General features: G+C 37.7%; 1 protein-coding gene across 1 annotated transcript in view; it reads right to left on the reverse strand.

Moving 5' to 3' along the window:
- Positions 1–19075, reverse strand: part of pigk (phosphatidylinositol glycan anchor biosynthesis, class K) — a 46859-nt gene that overhangs the window by 14188 nt on the left and 13596 nt on the right. The window contains exons 9-10 of the mRNA XM_067363058.1: positions 12672–12844; positions 790–865 (exon numbers count right to left, since the gene is read on the reverse strand). Coding sequence (XP_067219159.1) covers positions 790–865; positions 12672–12844 — 249 coding nt within the window. The remainder of the gene's footprint in view (positions 1–789; positions 866–12671; positions 12845–19075) is intronic.

Here is a 19075-nt window from a genome sequence, read left to right on the forward strand (position 1 = left end):
GGAAACAGGGACTAGAATAAAGTGATTTAATAAATAATCCGATGTAAATTATATGCAAATACCACTCAAAAGTAAACTATAGTAGGGTATACTGCTAAATGAATGAAAGAGCATAGCAAATATAATTTTTGCATTCACATTTGCTACACCAGCAAAATAAAACAATGATTGTGAAAGCAGATGTCAAAAATGCTCTATTAAAAACCAAAGAGCTATTTAAGCTAATTTTCTGTAATTTCATGCCAGAATAATAAAACACATAAGCATAGTGATATAAATGTACATTCATTTAAAAAGCAAAAAAGCGATTCACAAAGTTGAAGAAGAAATACGTATCTAATGAATAATCACTTACAACATTTAAAACGTTCACAGTAGGGCTGGGCGATATATCGAATGCTTTTGTCACGCGCATTTCGTCAGTAAAGCCGGTTCCCTGATTACCGCTAAATCGCCATCACCTGCTTTCAAATGGAGCGGCTTTTAATAGACAGAGCCGTAGTTCACTGATAAGCCACGCAATATCGCGTTCATATCGCAAATGTATCGCCTTCGATAATGAACGCGATATTGCGTGGTTTGTCGGTGAACTACGGCTCTGTCTATTAAATGCCGCTCCATTTGAAAGCAGGTGATGGCGATTTAGCGGTAATCAGGGAACCGGCTTTACTGACGAAATGCGCGTGACAAAAGCATTCGATATATCGCCCAGCCCTAGTTCACAGTCATGGATCATATCAACCATTTCCTCATTTACATATTCCAACAACATTTAACATTTAGACTTACCTGATGAATAATTTCAGCCACTGGAAGTTGGTCCACATACGTCAATGATTCGATCTGTAGATCGCCACTTCCAGACCTGAGGAAAAAAAAAGAAAAATATTAAGAGGCAACTGTCTTTACAGCAGACAAAACAAGTCCCTTTTAAATGTACTGTTTTTAAACTCTAACTGTCTGTGGTAAAACAACAAAACCGTATTTTCAGACTAAACAAATTGCTTGTTTTGTCTTCCATAAAATTGAAGCCTCTCTAATTTAGCCACATTACTATGCAATGGGCTGAAGAAGCCAAAGCCTCACCAATATATACAGCCATTCCCTTCCAAAATTGCCCAGGCTGTTCATTTGAGTAGTGGGATGATGTTTTGGCCCTCATGTGGGCCAGCAAAGCTCAGAGACAGGACCAGACGAAAGAGTCTGTTACAGCCCGTCTGTCTGCGGCTTCATACATGAGTGACTGCTGAAATTGAATTCAGGATGCAGTGCTCAATTTCACACAACTGACTGAGACAGAGTATGATCTGGAGTGGAAGGTACCAAAACAAAAACAACTTTCCTTTATAATGAATAAAGGGAAGAAAAGAGAAAGCAATAGAAAATCCACATGAAATCCCACTGGACTAGATTTTGAAAAAAATTTCGGCATCCTGAGTAGATGGAGCAACACCATTATATGGTTAACCGGACAAATAAAACAATTCGTCGGGTGACGTGAGAGTGATGACTGACAAGTAATTTTAGAGGTGTCTTTGCTATTCACTGAACAAACAGCAAATAAACTGAAAAGTGTTTACATGAAAAATGAGGAATGGAGGTTAACAAAACAAGTGTAGCGCAGCTATATGTTGGAGAGCAGAGGCAATTGGTAATCTATAGTAGGACAGCATTTCAGCTGACAAATCACTCCTGAATTTCAATGAGCGGCCTGGGCACCAAATTCATGGCCCACCAGGATGAGGCTTTTTCTATTAGGTGACAAAATGGCCTGTCATTCTAGCCATGTGTATGGTATAGCCACACTGAACCACATTTGGTCTCAGTTTAAATGGCTAGACTTGAATTACTGCAAAATGGAAACGCAACAGGAACACAGCAAGATTATTTACTGTGAGCCTGCCAGCAACAACATCTGCACACCAGCAATATAACAGCAATAAAAACATTGCAGTAGAAATGTAACAAATTATTTAATTCTAACAAGTAATAATATAAACTATATTTTTTCATTTACGTTTTCAGAACAAAATGCGAGTGGTGTTTCCCCATGCAAAACTCCACAATGCCAGCAATGAGGTAACTAACATGTTCTGAATTGGTTTTTAGCATTTCTAAGCAGTTGCAAGGGTTTTCTGCAGTGATTGTTTTGTGGTTTCAAAAGAGCCCACTCTCTTTATGAAATTCTGATCCCAAGATTTTGGAACTATCCTTCAAAGCCGCACAGTTTGGGGTGTAATTCATGTATGTAGTTCTGTAAACAGTAGTTTACTGAACAAACTGTCTATCTTTAAATAAAAAGTCTGTCAATGTTGTTGCAACTGTCACCAACATACCCTGCAGCTTATGGTGCTGTTGTAATTGGCAGAAGAGATTTGAAGTGCTTACACCTTTGGATACAAAATATATTAGCAAAATATTTTAGGATAAGTTATTGCGCTCCCATTCTAATCCGTTCCATCTGTTTTGCGCATGTGCTGCTGGCAATAGTTAAAGATATACTCGCTTGCTGTCAGGATAATCCTTTATGCGAAATGGAAATACTTGCATGAATGTCTAAGTATACAACCATAAACATCTCAAACACTTTAAACACACACACACACACACACACACAACACACACACACATTTGACAGAAGGGCAAGCCATGTATGTTATGTTTATGATTTAGTTTAAAGCACTTAATGCTTATTTGGCAGCAGCTCACTATGTGTCCTTTGTTATTTTTCAGATGAGTTTGCAACATCAATGAATATCAATATATACAATATTGTCCCATTCTGTGGGGAGGGACTCTGAGTTTGAAATTACGTTTCACACACACGATAAGTACCGAGGTGCAGTGGTTAACACACACACTGTATTCATTCAACACTGGATCTGAACTATGTACCTTAGGCTGCATCTGAAATCATAGGGGCCTACTTTAACGATCTAAGCGCATGGTCTAAAGCGCACGGCGCAAATCCAAATCCACTTTTGCTAGTTTGAGGACGGGAAAAATGATTGGCGTGCCCGGCGCATGATCTAAAAGAGTTGTCCCTATTCTCTTAATGAGTAATGGGTGTGTTTTGGGTGTAAAGTGCAATAAACCAATCAGCGTCTCATCTCCCACTCCCTTTAAAAGCCAGTTACGCTCGTGCCATGGCAGATTCGCTATTTACATGGCGAAATTTGTAAACGGAAAAACTGAACGCTTCTCTAGCGAGGAAACGGATCTGCTCATGAGCGAGGTTAAAGCACACGAGCAGACCATCTACTGGACAAGCCGTATTCCACCTAAGCATTTTTATCTTTATGCACAAAATAATAATCGTTTACATTGTAAAAACATTTTAATATTTGGCATGTTTGTGTGCTGCTGCACTTTCCTGTGTGTGTAACAAGCAGAGTGTACGAGTGTTGTGCACCCACATATAGGTGCATATTACTAATACGCTCTTTAAATAACAAATCAAATATTGCGCCATTGACTTTAGACCAGTTTTCAGTTGGTCAATGGCGTAGTCTATTTCAGTTGCCTCAAAATAGTAAGGCGCCAACAATGCGCCTGAACACAACTCATTTTCAGACCAGCATGCCCATGGGCACACAAATGTTTGACATTTGCTATTTAAACAAAGTGGCGCAGGACGTGCAAATGATAACTGCATTGGGCTGAAACTAGCAAAAAACACTTGCGCCGCACCTGCATTGCGCCGGGTGTATGATAGGGCCCATATACTCTCTTTAGTAGGTACTTATTTCGAATAAGTAATTACTTTAAATATGTTCTATACAGTATTTGTATACTATGAATGTAATCTGGACATACTACATTCACCATGTTGCCCTTATCACGTGACCATAGGGCTGGGGGATATAGCGCATGTGATTGTCACGCGCATTTTGTCAGTAAAGCCGGTTCCCTGATTACTGCTAAATCGGCATCACAAGCCATGCAATATCGCGTTCATTATCGCAGATGTATCACCTTCTATAATCAACGCGATATTGCGTGGTTTGTCAGTGAACTACGGCTCTGTTTATTAAATGCCGCTCCATTTGAAAGCAGGTGATGGCGATTTAGCAGTAATCAGGGAACCGGCTTTACTGACAAAATGCATGGAACAATCACATCCGATATATCCCCCAGCCCTACGTGACCACCAGCATCAGTTGCGTCTCGTCATTCACAAATCCTCTCCAGTGGCCTCATGGGAAAGTAAAGTGTCGATACTGTGACATACTATATAATAGTATGATCTGACCCACCAAAAGGCTACACCACTGATTCAACATGCTCAATCAACCGAAAAGCCGACAACAGGAGTCTGACTAGTGCTCAACGATGCCCGACTCTGGATGACAGCCGAGTGTCGGATTGCTATGTCATGCCCTTAAAATCTTCTTGAAATCAAAAGTGACCTGATTTTACATGTCGCCGCATGTAAATAATAATTAATAATACTAATAATTTTCAGTCAAAATCTAAAAAATGTGCTTCTGCTATGTAATTGTGTTCTTTATCTGATGACATCAGTTTGATGGCTTGGAAATCAAGCCCTGCCATCTATTTTTTATGATTCAATATTCTGATTCACTTGAAAATATGACAACACTGAAGTAAAGTGGGTCGCAACTTCTGGCTCATGCAGACTTTTAAGTCCTTGCTCATGCCGCTGGAAATCATCAACTCTCACTGAAAACGAATGACCTCCTGTCGATTTGCCAATGTAAACTGAAACTTGAATGCACCTTTATATTTTTGTTTAAAACCCTAAGCATGAGCATTATCAGTGTTGCTTTCCTAGATAAACACCACTACTAAGTGTTAAAGCAGTTTGGAAATATATTGCAGTGTAGCTAATGAATCATTTAAAGAGACTCAAATTTATTCAACATCTGTCACTGCAATTTTGCAACTATTTTCACGATGAACTTTTAATTTTAAAGAGTTTTAGTAAATGCATATGAAAAACCATCACAGGGTGTCTAGAGAGGGGGTGAGTGTGTACTGAGAGCATACTTTCATTTCTTTTATGCCCACGCCACACCTCCTGATTTATTTTCGATTTTGTAACATCACCTGACATTTAATTACTTTGAGACTTGAGACCTGCGCTAGGCAGTCAACATCATCACCCTGGGCAAACCTGAATTACAATACAATCTCATAAAGAGTGGGCACGTATCAAAGATGAGTGGGGAGTCTATTAAACCAGCCTCCTCTGTAAAACTTAATTTACCTAATGGAAGCCCTCTGATACAGCAGCAAAGACTGCGGAGGACAGCAGGCGGAAAACGGGATGGCTACGGAATGATTCACTGTCGTCACGCCTCTACTGTCATACAACAGAGAGACATCTCATGGAGGGGGAAAAAGAGTTGTGTTGCTTTTAAACACTGAGGAACATGATGTTCTACTGCGTATGCTTAAACTTAAAGGGATAGTCCACCCAAAAAGGAATATTCTGTCATCATTTACTCACCCTCATGCAGTTCTAAACCAGTAGGACTTTTTCCAGTTCAACACATTTTTTGAAGTTATCTTTGCTACTTTTTAAATATAATTTAATGCTGGGGTTGACTCTCAACTGAATTGACTTGAGCTGAATAATGACACTATAGCTGCTTTGAAGCAATCTGTATTGAATAAAACATATATATATATATATATATATATATATATAAGTACCTAATATAGTGTCTAGTGAGTGTATATACATATTTAATGACTTATATATGATACTATCAAGGTATTATTCTCTTTTGAAACTTGACATGAAAGTTCCCCCTTTGGGTTACATACAATAAAAAAAAGTCAATGGTGGTAATCAGTATATTTGATACTTCAAAAGGAGGTTATGTGAAAGCTATCCACCCCTAATGTCACACAAACACGCTGCTGCCACATGACACACATGCGTTGCTCCAGATGTGACACAACTAGTCCATACTGTCACAGGCCCAGACAGAGTGTGCAAGGTGACCAGGCATTTGAGAGTGGACACATGTCCTTGTCAAGCCAGTCTGATGGTAGAAGAGAGTGGGAAACGCCAGCCATGCATGACAGCTGTAAGACAGCAAGAGACAGGGGACAGAGACCTTCCCTCAGGTGCATATGTTGCCATTTCACCCACAGATGTGCCAGTATAGCGAGTCATGACAGCCGGTGACAGCAGGGAAAAAGAGGATACTTCCATTTTCCAAAGCAACAGACAGCATTAGAAACTAGCAGTGGTTGACAGCTTGTTCAGTGCATAGGCTATCAAACCGGTGGCCTAACCTACTTTGGCATGCATGAAATGTCAGTAATTAAAGGGAGGGTATAAAGCTATTTCATGTATTCTGACTTATTTACACTGTTAAAGAGCTGGAATCTCATGCTAAACATGGCCAAAGTTTCAAAACACAAGTTGGACGAATGCCAAAAATTCTCTTCCAAATCCTTACAGGATTCGGGATCTTTTTTCGAGTATGTGCCTGAGTGATGTCAACAAGGTCAGAATTCCTTATATGGGCACTTCTCCCGGAAGAGCGCGCGCACACATGTCGACCAGAGCGAGAGAGCAAGAGCACGCTCATCAACACGCGTTCGGGTTTACGGAAGTCGTCGGCAGTGCTGCACAGGTCACAGGACTTCACGAAATCAACAATGTCACCAAAGAAGTGTGTTTTTGGTTGTGAGGGAAAGAGAACCTTGCTTCCCAAAGAACCCAGAGTTAAAGGGTTAGTTCACCCAAAAATGAAAATTCTGTCATTTATTACTCACCCTCATGACGTTCCACAGCCGTAAGACCTTCGTTCATCTTCAGAACACAAATTAAGATATATTAGTTGAAGTCCGATGGCTCCGTGAGGCCTCCATGGGGAGCAATGACACTTCCTCTCTCAAGATCCATAAAGGTACTAAAAACATATTTAAATCAGTTCATGTGAGTACAGTGGTTCAATATTAAGATAATAAAGCAATGAGAATATTTTTGGAGTGACAAAAAAACAAAACAAAATAACGACTTATATAGTGATGGACGATTTCAAAACACTGCTTCATGAAGCATCGGAGCACAAATGAATCAGTGTATCAAATCATGATTCAGAGCGCATGCCAAACTGCCAACGGCTGAAATCACGTGACTTTGGCGCTCCGAACAGCAGATTCGACACACTGATCCATTTATTCATTTGCTTCCTGAAGCAGTGTTTTGAAATCGGCCATCACTAAATAAGTCATTATTTAGTTTTTTTGGCGCTCCAAAAATATTCTCGTCGTATTAATATTGAACCACTGTACTCACATGAACTGATTTAGATGTGTTTTTAGTACCTTTATGGATCTTGAGAGAGGAAGTGTCATTGCTCCCTAAGGAGGCCTCACGGAGCCATCGGATTTCAACTAAAATATCTTAATTTGTGTTCCGAAGATGAACGAATGTCTTACGAGTGTGGAACGGCATGAGGGTAAGTAATAAATGACAGAATTTTCATTTTTGGGTGAACTAACCCTTTAATTGGAGCTGAGAGTTTTGTGCTCACGCATTACATTGATGCGCTCTTGATATTTGTTATTAAAATAACCATAGAAACTGATAGTTGCAATCATTTTTTTATTGGTTAAAATGAATGGAGAATATCTCATGTTTTTCCGTGGCTGCTCGAGCCCTCGGTATTTGCACTTATGGTTTCATAAACAAGGCCCAGTTCCACGCTGGATTTACAGATCATTTGAAACTGAACGATGGAGCGGCCACAGCAATAATGACCCCAGTTATGAGTCAGAACCGCAGGTGGAGAGTAAAACTACTTCAAATGTCTATTTTGTTGGCAATAGGCGCCTAAGTGCATATAATGTAAACAACACAACGTAGTGAATTCATAAATTCATTATTCATCATTCACTATACACTATATTCATTATAGAGATTCAAAAGTTATCCAGGGATAATGCAATGGTGTATTGTGTTTAAATACATTTGTTTAGCTGACCATTGATAGCTTACAGCTGATATCTACACAAAAGCTGTGCGTGCTCGTGACAGCTCATCACTTTATCTCCGCTCAGAGGACACGCCTCCAGGCGTTTGGCTGTTTTCGGAAATACTCTGTACAGCATATAATTTTTATAAATATGATAAAACTAAAGACCTTTTGGAGATATGAAGGATGCACTACTATTCTATTAGGTACTCGAGATTAACATGAGATTGGCAGAAACTGTGTGTGATACCCCCCTTTAAGAACAAAATTATTAAAAATCACCATTATTAGTATTATTTTTTTTTCCGTCATGCCTGTCACATCACACATATTTTAGTGTCCATAGCACCATAAGTAGTGTCAGATCTTTTCTTCTGTATTGTGACGCCCTCTGAGTGAAACAGATTAGCGGGGGGAAAAAAAAAAAAAAAGACTTGGTTCTATGCATAAGTTGTCGATTGGATGGTGGCAGATCTGAATGAAGGCTTGAATTCGACTGTAGGAAAGGCGCAGGGTTTAAGTGGTTAAAAGACGCTAAAAGAAGACTGCAGTGGATCCAAGCAATTCAGCCTGTCATGCCTATAGAGTAACTTATCTAAATATGTATGCCTGCAGCAGATTTTGTTTATTTTACAACCAGTAAAATAAATAGGCAAGAAAATTCAGTCTGATGGGACTACTATTTATCATATGGCAATGTCATTCACTGACATCTCAGTTTCTGTTCACTCTAATTTTATTCACAAAGAGACCCATTCAAAATGCTTTCCTCAGCTCAGCCCATAGTTCAGTCCAAATCGTTTTCAAACAGTAATAATGTTGTTTTTTCGGTAACCAACAATAATAATTGAGAGGACAAAAGACATGGAAGACCTGAGTGATTTAGCTAAATTAGCTTTTATACACTGATTAGAGATAAATTATCTTTGAAGATTAGAAAAAAAGGTATAGTAATTATGTTTACATAATCTGATTTGTAACCTGACAATAATGAATAATGAAATAATTATGCAATCAGTTTTGAAAAACAGGCTTTCTGGTCAAAAGCACACAAATGTGTCATAGTTTGAGATTTAGGTCCTAATGCAATGCGATTTTAATCATATGCGCTGCTTCTATTCCAATAGAGTTACAGTAAATAAAGTTAATTCACTTTACTATGATGCTGGGGAATCTAATGTGTTTATCTAGTCTCATCCACACACTGACTGCATTACAGATTAGTTTGACAGCAGAGAAAACCCATCTTTTTTTTTTCTTTTTTTTTTTCTCCAGATTAGTAAACCAAGAAATACTACTGCCATCTTGTGGCTAACACGATTCACAACACAATGCCTACAAATGCTATTTACATGCAAGTTTATTCTACTGCTGAGACACATTTCCTGAAACTACAAAGTTTAAAATTATATACTCTATTTAAAAAATATATTTTCCCTCAATTTAATTCTGACTTTTATGCATAAACAAATCAAGTAAAATAATTGTTTTATAAAGCAATTTAATTCTGTACTTATTATTATGCTTGTATTTTGGGGAATATAAGCACAAACATAATAAGAATATGAAAAAAAAAGAAAAGAAACTGCATTACTAGGAAAAGACTATAGGGTCGGACGTGAATTAAAACACCAACAAATAAAAAAGAAATGTATGTTACATGAAACGTATGCTATATTATTAACATATATATATACATATATATACACATCACATTTATTCTGAACCAGCGATTCAGATGGTCTCACAATTTTCTTGCTCATATTCACATTTTATATTCCTACCAGCTCACCACAGAAAAGGTCAACTGCAGTAGCGCATATCTCTTCTAAGACAAATGTTCTTATTGGCCTTCCTCCTTTTTGTCCTCCACCTACTTGTATACTTCCTCTCATTTGAGCACTGTCTTTGGACCCATTTGTGGCTACTTAATTCACAGTGAGGTTCTGAATGGTGTAAGAATAATTCTGCTCAGTAGTGTTCTCATGGGAACTGTTTGTTAAATTATGTTTAGGCTGTGAGGACATTGTGATTATTTTTGAATGCTAGTGCTTTCTAAATGAGCACATGAAAAACATGACTTGTAAAATGCTGAAATTGAGTTTTAGTTTTAAAAAGGTTTAACAGATTTGAAACTTGTGTGAAATGCAAGAATAGTGTTTATAGTTTAAGGAATGGCTCTTTCTATAAGACAATGACTATGATTTAGCATTTTTGGCAAATAAAATGGATTTTAATGTTCACACAATTGAGAAAAAACTGCAACTTTTATAAGCATTGTTCAAAATATATATTAAGCTACTACTAAGTCTTATTGTTACTGAAAGTAAATCATATTTAACAACAACAGTACATATTTATCACACTGGAAGCACATGTGGCCTGATTTCACAGTAAACATGGTGACCACAGTATGCAAAATCATTAATGGGTCATTAGAAGAGTCAATATCACTAATAAGGTTTTTAATCGTGAACAGCTACAATGCTTCTAATACTTAATTAAATGACTGTTTGATCTGGAACATTCAAAATGGGTTAATTAGGGCTGCCGCTCTAACCGCTAAACTCATTTAAAACACTTTAATTATACCGGACTTAAGAAAATAAATATCAAAGCTGAAGTGTGCTTTTTTTTTTTTTTTTCTGAAGCGGAACGATGAGTGTGTATAAAAAATATCCATATCATCGACACCATCCAATCGACATTATCTAAAATATCTAGATTCCGCCAGCCTTCTGTATTCAACTTATGAAGAAAGTGTAAAACTGCTCAAAACGCTTATGCTACGTCCTACAAAATCGCATCTCTTAAAGTACTGTAAAACATCAAAATATCATTTTCTATTTGAACAAATTTGTAAATTGACAAGCAACACTATAACCTTAAAGGGGTCATGAACTGCTTTTTTTCTATTATTTTAAAGTGCACTTATAATGTTAGTATGTTAGTATTTTTTTTTACATCAAAAATTGTCATAATTTAGAAATAAAAGGCCATTTTCATACCTGATTTTATCCCTCTGATTTGAACACTGTTGGAAGGGTCCTGTCTTCTGTAAACTTCAATGTAAACGCCCACTGCTATGATTGGTTAACATCTTGGCATATGAAATAAGTATTACATGTCGAACTCTCTCAAAAACTTTTACTACGTTTTTACTATTACAGCTGTCGAGATTAAGAAATTGTGAAAAGTGTTGATTGTAGCATTATATTTAGATCTACTCTCCTGTGCAGAGGTGGAAAGTAACTAATAAAAAAAAAACTTTCATTACAGTACTTGAGTACATTTTTTTGGAAGCCCGTTTCCACCACTAAAAAAAAAAACGCCAAAAAAAAAAAAAGCCAAAAAAAAAAAAAAGATTAATTGCAACATTTTATCTCAGAATTCTGACTTTTTAACTCGCAATTGCGTGTTTATATCTCACAATTGTGAGTTATAAAGTCAGAATTGCGAGATATAAAGGCACAATTGCGTGATATAAAGTCAGAATTCTGAGATATAGTCGCAATTACTTTTTCTTTTTTTTAGTGCCGTTTTTTTTTTTATTATTATTATTATTTTTTTGTGGCGGAAACGGGATTCCATACATTTTAGTACTTTTACTTTTAATTGAGTTGAATAAAAATAAAGTATTCAACTTTGCTACATTTATTTTTCAACAAACGTACAGAGTAGGCTACTTTGACAAAGTGCCAACGGAGTAACAGGGTGACAGGCACCTTTCGAACTAATGCTGTGGAGCCCTGTGCTTCAGCCAATAATTCCCCATCCCCGTCTCGCCCTGGAAACCCGATTGGTTGTACGTAGGTTTCCGATTAAAAGGGTTTTTAAGCTTCTCTGTTATTCAGCTGTAGCAATATCTGATGTCCATATATATGTCCAGGATTTCCTGGAACGTCATAAGTTTAATACTTCTATGAATCTCATTTGTGGACTTCTGCGAGAGAGCGCCCTCAGGCTTCCAGTATGAATGAAAAATTACATGAGAGTGTTGAGAACTTCTTATTGCTAACATTGCCTAATTTTGTGTAAAAATAGAAAAATAATACTAAAAGTATTTTGTAACATAGTAACTTGAGTAGTTTTTCAGCAAACTACTTATTTACTCAAGTACTTATTTACTCAACTACTTATTTACATGTACTCAAGTAAATTATTTCTTAAGTAGCAATATTTTTATTTAAGTCTAATTTCTTCTTATTGATGATATGTGATGTTGTAGAAGTGGGCGTTTCTAACAGAATAAGACAAAATTCATTTACTCTATTCACTGCTATTAGCTATAACCTGCAGATACCAACACTTGAGAAAAACAACCATGTTGATGTGAAGTTATGGTAATTGCGCGCTCAAATACTTAATGGCTTCCGACAGCGACGACTAGTGATTTAAGTAGTCGCCTACCCGACTAGTCTATTCAAGTCCTAGTCCGTCACTCAAATGCACAGACCCGATGAACAGGATGTAGCATGATCTTCATTCCCACACACATTATACCACAAATTAATTTATATTAGTATTAAGCTTTCCATTACTATAAAGGCAGTATAAGCCAACTGCATTATATAACCGTACATTTTGTCCCATAAAAGCCAACACTGAATGGGCCAAATTACTAAATTTACTACAGCAGATTCGCTGCATTTTTCCAGAAAACAGTAATACTTAAGATAATTTAGAGACTAACGACTGTGTTCAACTTACCTCTGCATTGGCAGCTCTAAAGGGGATGTCAGATTGATAGTGTCCTTGGTGATCTCCACTTTACGAACACTTCCAAAAAAGTCAGTGATGAGGACACTCCCTGGATCTCTCTGGAACAGGTCAGTACGGTGACCTGGAGTGGACACACACTGACTCTGCGGGCACACCTTAAACTGAAACAAATACATAACTATCAGTCAAAAAAGACAGATACTCACAAACAAAAGAGATTAATTACTGGTTGCCAAATTCTAAGAGCGCATTCATTCCAAAATGGTTTTGCAGTTTATTAGAAGCTGTCAGAAATAAATACAAAAGAAAAAGAACAAAAATTACCATTTAAATAACATCTGTTCCCGCACATCCAGCTATGGGGTGCAGGAAAGTGTCATTCATATGTGATCTTGTGAATTCTTATAAAAACAGACTGAAAATGTATGAAAATGGACTTTCAGATGAAAAATGGACATAAAAATGTAACCAGTAGTTAAGACTGGGCTGATCATTCATGGAGGTTTTCAATGTCATGTTAACAAAATATGGAACAAATGTAATTAAAATATTACCCTTTATACATTCCATCCCAAATGATTAAGCATTTATTTCACTATGTGTTTAGTCTCAGTGAAGCCATTATCTAAACATATAATACATCTTAAATTGTGACTTTTACTCTTAATAGTAATCCACTGTAAATTTAAATTCACTCTTTATATTTTAATCCACTCTAAGCTCGAAATCATCCTTTTTAGTATGACCTCAGGATGAAATATTTTAAGACCAAATCCTGTCCAGCTGGAATGCGGTGTTTGTGTGTGTGTGCGTGTGTGTGTGTGTGTGTGTGACATATCAGGACACAAATTTGTATAATGACATGGGTATGACATAGGTATTACAAGGAGAGGGTGACTTATAAGGAACATTACCCCATGTCCCCATTTTTCAAAAGGCTTATAAATCATACAGAATGAGTTTTTTTTAGAAAGTAAAAATGTGCAGTTTCCTGTGATGGGTAGGTTTAGGAGTAGGGTTGGTGTAGGGGGATAGAAAATATGGTTTGTACAGTATAAAAACCATTACTCCTATGGAATGTCCCCGCAATTCACAAAAACAAACATATGTGTGTATGTGTGTGTTTGGGATGGGTTCCCACATTTCATATCAACATTAAATTGCATTCACAATACATTTTACTTCCATAATGTGACATATTTCAGAGTGAAACTGAATATTCAATGAGATTCAATAACATCTGGCTTTCCGTATCAGAATGGAGCCAGACCTGAATGCGGGGTTTGCAGTTGATTATGGAGAAAATGGAAATTTTGACCTGCTGGGAACCGAGGTTCTGACTGGGAAATGGAGGCATTTTTTATGCACATATGAATAATGCACAATAAAATCAGTAATGTGGACTAAGAAGTTTTATTTGAGAGGAATATCATATCAGCTAACAATAACGACTGCATAGTTTAGGTTGAGTCAATGTAAACGGTTTTAAAATCATTCAGGCCTACCTAATCAAACTAATTTAATTCTAATTACTAAAAACAAGATTGAGGTTTCTTTGAAAATGTTTGATAAATGAAAGCATTAGAAAATTAAAGTATTAGCTCACTTCTGAATTAAAATTTCCTAATAATTTACTCACCCCCATGTCATCCAAGATGTCCATGTCTTTCTTTCTTCAGTTGAAAAGAAATTCAATTTTTTGAGGAAAATATTCCAGGATTCTTCTCCACATAGTGAACTTCAGTGGGGTTCACTGGGTGGAAGGTCCAAATTGCAGATTCAGTGCAGCTTCAAAGGGCTCTACGATCCCAGGTGAGGAATAAGGGTCTTGTCTAGCAAAATGATCGGTCATTTAAAAAAAATAAAATAATAATATATACTTTTTAACCACATATGCTTATCTTGTACCGCTCTGCGATGTGCCATGCATTACTTCTGGACACTTGACTTCCGCCTACATCATGCAAGACCTTTATAACGTGATTACATGATGCTGGCGGATCACAGAGCTAGTGCAAGATGAGCATTTTTGGTTAAAAAGTATATACATTTTTTATTTTTTGTTTCATATGATGAGACCCTTATTCCTCATCTAGGATCATGTAGAGCCTTTGAAGCTGCACTGAAACTGCAATTTGGACCTTTCACCCAGTGAACCCCCGCTGAAGTCCACTATATAGAGAAGAATCCTGGAATGTTTTCCTCAAAAACCTTAATTTCTTTTTGACTGAAGAAAAAAAGAAATGAACATCTTGGATGACATGGGGGTGAGTAAATTATCAGGAAATTTTCATTCAGACGTGAATGAATCCTTTAATGCAATAAATAAGCTTATGAAATTCATAAGCAGCAGCTCTTAATCAAACGAAAAGGCCAGCAATAGTTTTGTCAATCGAAAGAAAGCATAAAAATTAACACCTCAGTGTGCAGCCATTTCATTATTAACACAGTCTAATTAACATCAACTGAAAATATATTATTATAATTTATGTGAGTGCTGTGGAAATTGTGTGCTGTTCAAAAGTTTGGAGTTGGCAAGATATATGTTTTTGAAAGAAGTCTCAGCAATATTGTGAAATATTATTATATTTTAAAATAACCATTTTCAATTTTAATATCTTAAAATGTAATTTATTCCCGTGATGACAAAGCTGAATTTTCAGCAGCGGTTCACAACCTAACACAGGGCTAGTTGTAACACACGTTTTAAGCATTTCCACACATGCTAGCAAGACGGAACTTAGATGTATATTTGCTAGTTGCCATATCAACACTATATAGAAAAAAAGAGATGTTGTGTTCATCTCTGTGTTTTTCTGAGTGTCTGAATGCGTTTCTTCATCTGTTTGTCAAAAAATGTTAGGTTGTGCCCAACTCTCCCCTACTCCACTTTTCAGTGTCACATGATCCTTCAGAAATTATTCTAACAAGCCGATTTGTTGTTCAAGAAACATTTATTATTATTATCATCAATGCTGAAAACAGTTGTGCTGCTTACAATTTTTGTGAAAACTGATTTTTTGTTTTCTTTTTTTTCTCTTGTTTTTTCAGGATATGTTTAGTATCTCTGTCAGAGCATCTCTGAAACGGCAAGGCTTGTGGGCTTCTTCCAGTCAGCAGTGGTGAGAATTTACCAACAGTGGTCCGAGGAGGGACAAACCACAAACTGACAGACGGTTGTGCGCCCAAGGTTAAATGCATGAGGGCAATGAAGGCTATCTCATTTGGTCTGAGCCATCAGAAGGTCTACTGTGTCACAAGTCACACAAAATTTTAATGATGGTTGTGTCACAACACATAGTGCATTACACTCCGCTGCGTATGGGGCTGCATAGCCGCAGACCAATCAGAGTGCCTATGACGACCCCTGTCCACCATCGAAAGCGCCTACAATGAGCACGCGAGCATCAGAACTGGACCTTTGAGCGGTGGAAGAAGACCACCTGGTCTGATGAGTCACGTTTTCTTTTATATCATGTGGATGGTCATGTACCTGTGTGCTGTTTAACTGGGAAAGTGATAGCACCAGAATACACTGTGGGATGATGACAAGTCGGTGGAGGGAGTGTGATACACTGAGCAATGTTTTGCTGGGAAACACTGGGTCCAGCCATTCATATGGACATAAATTTGACATGTCACCTACCTAATCATTGTTGCAGACCAAAAAGACAGGTACACATGACTATGTTTTCCCTGGTGGAAGTGGCCACTTTCAGCAGGATAATGCACCCTGACACACTGCACACATTGTTCAGCAGTGGTGTGAGGATAATAATCAAGAGTTCAATGTGTTGCCCTGGCCTCCAAATTCCCCAGATCTCAATCCAACTGAGCATCTGTGGGATGTGCTAGACCAATAAGTTCGATCTACAGTGGCTCTACCTCACAACCTAAAGGGCTTGAAGAATCTACTGCTAACGTCTTTGTGCCAGAAACCACAGGACACCTTCAGGGGTCTTGTAAAGCCCATGCCTTGGCAGGTTGGTGCTGTTTTGGCAGCATGTGGAGGACCAACAGCAGATAAGGCAGGTGGTTATAATGTTTTGGCTTATAAGTATAGAATGTACTGCATTAGACAAAAGTATTGGGATGTGTTTCAATCAGACCCATTGCCACAAGGCTATAAAATGAATCACCTAGCCATACAGTCTGCATTTACAAACAAAAATGAGTCGTTCTGAAGAGCTCGGTGAACTCAAGCATGGTACTGTGATAGGATGCCACCTTTGCAATAAGTCAATTCATGAAATTTTTTCCCTGCTAGATATTCAGCTGTGATTAGTATTATTAGAAAGTGGAAGCGTTTAGAAACAGCAGACACTGAGCCACAAAGCAGAAGACCATGTAAAGTCACAGAGCGGGGTCACCGAGTGCTGAGGCTCATGGTGCTTAAAAGTCGCCAACGCTCAGGTGATACCACAGATGAGGAGTTCCAAACTTTCACTGGCATTAATATCAGCACAAAAACTGTGCTGTGGGAAGATCAGATTTATATTCATTTTGCGGAGACACATTTATGTGGCCAAGAGTAATAGAACAGTTTTAAAAAAATCGTATAGTTATTCAATCAGTAAAAATGCATGAAATAACCAGGTGTAAAAAGGCCCAATGATTTAATGGCCAATTTATAAAGAGAGCCATTTATTTAATTCCTAAATGAATCAGCTGTTTGAACTAATCTAATGAATGAACAACTGAATGGGCCCTATTTTAATGATCTAAGTGCATGGTCTAAAGCACACGGTGCAAGTGCACTTAGGGCTTGTCCAAATCCACTTTTGCTAGTTTAAGGATGGGAAAAATGGTTGGCGTACCTGGCACATGGTCTAAAAGGGTTGTCTCTATTCTCTAACTGGTGTGTTTATCCCATTCCCTTTAAAAGCCTGTTGCACTCACGCCATGGTGGATTCACTATTTACATGGCAGAATTTGCAAGTGAAAAAACTGAACGCTTCTCTAGCGAGGAAACGGATCTATTCGTGCGCAAGGTTAAAGCACACAAGCAGACCATTTACACATCCTGTATGTGTAATAAGCAGAATATACGCACATTGTGCACCCGCATATACGCACATTTTACTAACGCGCTCTTTGAGTAACAAAACAAATATTGCGCCATTGACTTTAGACCAGGTTTCAGTTGGTCAATGGCGCAGTCTATTTCAGTTGCCTCAAAGTAGTAACGTGCCTACAATGCACCTGAACACACCTTGTTTTAAGACCAGCAAGCCCATGGGTGCACAAAATGGGTGCAGATGCATTTGCTATTTAAACAACATGGCGCAGGACAATGTTGGGCTGAAACGAGCAAAAAGCACTTGCGTCGCGGCTGGCGCTGCATTGCGCTATGTGTATGATAGGGCCCAATGACTTACTCACTTAGACATTTACTGCCACCTACTGGCAGTTTTAATTTCATATTTAGAGTATAATTTCATTAGAAAAATATTTCATATTTCCATATTAATAAAAAAACATTAAAGGCTTTAACCAATAATGACTTTAAATTATCTTTTGGGGGTAATTTCTCCAAATTTGATGTGCGATTAATAAGCGTTTAATTAGATTAATTAATTGCCACATGGTGTAGTTAATTAGATTTAAATTTTTTATCTCTTGACAGCCCTACAATAAATCCAACTTGACATGACGTGCCGAATTTTAATTATCTCAAAACGAGATTTCCTGAACATCCTATTCAGAGGCAAGTTTCAAGTGCATACATGATGCAATTTCAGAATTAAGCCAAATGAACCTTTGGCAATAGAACTGCATTATTTTCCATCACAGCTCCCAGTGCACAGTGACAGCCAGAAAGACATTCTGCAATCTTTCTGTGAAAGAGAGATCATTCATGTGAGAGATCATTCATGAAAGATCAAGTGGCTCTTTTCTATCAACATTAAAACCTCTCTCTTTCTCCCATGGGAAATCAATAATATTACTGCTAATCCAGTAGAATGGGGGGGGGGGGTAGTCAGAAGAGTTCAGGGAACAAAAAAGCACCAGAAAAGAGACTGTTGTTGGAGCTGTTTGATCTGGGAAACACTGCCAAGTAGAGAGGATGTGGAGGGCAGGAAAGATCAAAATGGACTGAGGGAGTTGGTGGGACTCCAACCACTCAGATGAATGGAAGAGAAAGTAAAGCTCACCCAGGCCTTCAGAGAAAAGGTCTCCCTCCTGACTGTTTCAAAGCTGTTTGACCTACACCTGTATTAGTCGCTCTGTTTAAAGTGGTGTGTTATGAGACCTGTGGTCCGCAAGGCTGCTCTTTTCATCTGAGGCGACAGGACGTCTTTGTGACCGCTGCTTTTTAAGTTCAGTTTCTACCAGCATTGTGGATAAGGGAAATGCTCCTATTGGACCTTACAACTAGTTTCCAATTATGA

This window comes from Chanodichthys erythropterus, chromosome 16, assembly GCF_024489055.1.
Source record: "Chanodichthys erythropterus isolate Z2021 chromosome 16, ASM2448905v1, whole genome shotgun sequence".
Classification (NCBI taxonomy): Eukaryota; Metazoa; Chordata; class Actinopteri; order Cypriniformes; family Xenocyprididae; genus Chanodichthys; species Chanodichthys erythropterus.